The sequence below is a fragment of the Salvia splendens genome, unplaced genomic scaffold (genome assembly GCF_004379255.2).
Source record: "Salvia splendens isolate huo1 unplaced genomic scaffold, SspV2 ctg444, whole genome shotgun sequence".
NCBI lineage: Eukaryota > Viridiplantae > Streptophyta > Magnoliopsida > Lamiales > Lamiaceae > Salvia > Salvia splendens.
This window is the reverse complement of record NW_024599096.1, coordinates 53,050-55,809: the sequence shown is the minus strand read 5'-3', so window position 1 is coordinate 55,809 and position 2,760 is coordinate 53,050. Positions and strand designations below refer to the sequence as shown.

Genomic DNA, 2,760 nt, shown 5'->3' with positions numbered 1-2,760 from the left:
TTACTCTTCTAATAATAATTATAATAATAATAAATAATAATAATAATAATAATAATAATAATAATAATAACCATAATAGTGCCATTCATTATAATTATTATTGCATTAAAATCGTGTAAATTGAAAATAGAATATAACTATTACTAATCAATCAATTTATTGGTACCTCCTATATATAGAAATAAACAAAAATAAAGAGGCCTTATTCAAAACTAAATAGAAGAAACCACCGATGACTTCTTTTGCTCCTTCTAAGTCCACTTAGAATGCAACGGCGGAATGCTCTGTTCATTCTTGAAGAAATTAGTCGGATCGATTACCGTTTTAACCTTAACAAGACGATCGAAATTATCCTTGTAATACGGCTTCCCCCAAACGCTGGCCTCCGCATAACTCGTCTTCCCATTAGGGTTATTCACTCCGATCTCGAGATCTCTGTAGTTGAAGTACGCTTGCCTAGGCGAGCTCGACACGTAAGGAGTCATGTAACTATTGTACCTTCTGCTCCAGCTCAGGTACCTTTCCGCATCCCGAGCCTCGCTGTCTTGCCAGTAAACTAAACTAGCGATCATGTACAAGTTTCCGGCTCTGTGCGGAAATGGAGTGGCGGATTCGGGTATCTCGTTCATTCTCCCGCCGTATGGGACAATGTATATTAGGGTTTCGTCTGCTTCCGGCTCGGAAAGCATTCGTACAATGCCATTGAATCCGTCTTCTCGCATGGGGGTTTGCACGTAGTCGGATCTTGTTTTGAGCTGTCTGAGACCGGGTTGAGTCCGGTTTAGCAAGACCTCGAGCGGCTCTTGTTGGCCTTGGTTGAGGAATAATGTGGATTGGACCCAACTCATTTCTCTTACTTCTTCTCTTGCTAACCCTAACTCAGGGAAGGTTTCTTGCATCAATGGAAGTAACCTGTCGGCGCGGCCGAGGAAGAGGGAAAATAAGTTAGCTTGGATGGTGGAGTTCACCCTGAATAGGTAGACTCCAACAAATAAATCTTTGTCGGCTTCAGGCGCCACGTATTGCCAACGCTGGACCAGTTCAGTGGAGTTCTGGTCCAGTGGCCTGATGACTGAGAAAACAGTGACTGTTTCTGGAACATCCACCAGTTGTACTTTCCAGGCAGTGATCACGCCGAAACTGGCGCCTCCGCCGCCTCTGATAGCCCAGAACAGATCCTCGCCCATTGACTCCCTGTCCAGGATTCTGCCGTTGGCGTCGATGATTCTAGCGTCGACGACATTATCCCCAGCGAGGCCGTGCTTTCTCATTAGTGGGCCGTAGCCTCCTCCGCTGAAATGGCCGCTGACGCCCACTGTAGTGCAGATGGCTCCGGGGAACGCGAGGACATGGCTTTTTTCCGCGATCCTGTAGTATACAGTGCCGGTGGTTGCGCCTGCTTCGATCCAGGCTGTTTTCTCGTCAACGTTGACCGTGACCTCGCTGAGGTTGACCATGTCAATGATCGCGAACGGGACTTGCGAGACGTAAGACAGCCCCTCCATGTCATGGCCGCCGCTTCGGGTTCTGATCTCCAGACCGGTTTGTCTGGCGCAGGATATGACAGGCGGGATCTGGGATTCGTGTTCAGGGGTTATGATCACTTGCGGCTTGGGAGTGGATTCGGACGCGAATCTTGTGTTACGGATGGTGGATTGCAGGATCGAAGTGTAGGACGAGTTTGCGGGTGTGTAAACGTCGTTCGAAAGGGACGAGTAGTTTGATTGTCGGGAGAGGCATTGGATGAAATCGTCGTGGCCATCCGCAGATACTGCGGATGAGCACGACGATGCGAGAAGAAGAAAGAAAGAGAGAGTTGAGATTGATGGAGGACTCATTTTTTGTGATTTGAGAAGATGTAATTGTACTTTTATGTTTGATAATTGCATGCTATGTTGTCTTTCTATTTATAAGGCTTTTCATTAGAAACTATACTATTTTGTTGCAAAGAGATTTGAATAATCGATTCTGACCCATTCGTCACACCTTGAAATTCCGACAAACAGCGGCAGCTATATTTGACGTTTATTTTGTTGCATTTTTTTCAAATCTTAAACCTTTCTTATTTACACTGAAAATTGGCACTTCATCTCATATTTTATTGCACTATACTGTGTTCTAGAAAAATTCTGCTTTGTGGGTGCGCTTGACTAAACAATTTGAACTATAAAACTCCAAGTTAATTGGTGAATTTTATTTCATAGTAAGAAATACTATTATAATTCTATTCCCGGTGCAGTTCCAATAATTTTGTTTGTGGACGCCAAATTTTTAATGCAAATTTATTCGTGAATGTAACTAACAAAGATGTTAAAGAATGGATTCGGAGTAGTCGCCCACAGAGTGGTGGTTTGCCGAAGAAACCAGTCATGACCAACGAGGATTTATAGTCCCTCTCCATCTTTAAGGTAAATGATCAAAGTCGAAAGTAAAAATGGCTAATGTAAAATTTTCCATATACTTGGAAATATTTCATAACTAAAGGTAGAGGTCTTGTTATGGAGTTGTCCTACATTTATATGATGTCACGGTTAGTTAAAAATCCACATATCATGTCAGTCTTTGGGAAGAAAAGAATACTAGAATGTTATGATTTTTTATTAGATGAAATGTTATGATAATGATTAATTACTCTATTGACTATGGATAGTTTTTCTCAAACAATTAATACTTATAAATTATCATGATTTAATTACTCCCAAGCAATTTCCCTTTTAATTTCTTTATTAGTGTATATTCAATTGTAGTTGAGTGGTACGG

General features: G+C 42.0%; 1 protein-coding gene across 1 annotated transcript; it reads right to left on the bottom strand.

Annotated features, from left to right (window-relative positions):
- Positions 1-205: 205 nt before the first annotated feature.
- On the bottom strand, positions 206-1,838 carry LOC121790230 (berberine bridge enzyme-like 18). Its single transcript, XM_042188494.1, has one exon. The coding sequence runs from the start codon at positions 1,836-1,838 to the stop codon at positions 252-254; it is 1,587 nt and encodes a 528-aa protein (XP_042044428.1). The 3' UTR covers positions 206-251.
- Between the last annotated feature and the right edge of the window lie 922 nt (positions 1,839-2,760).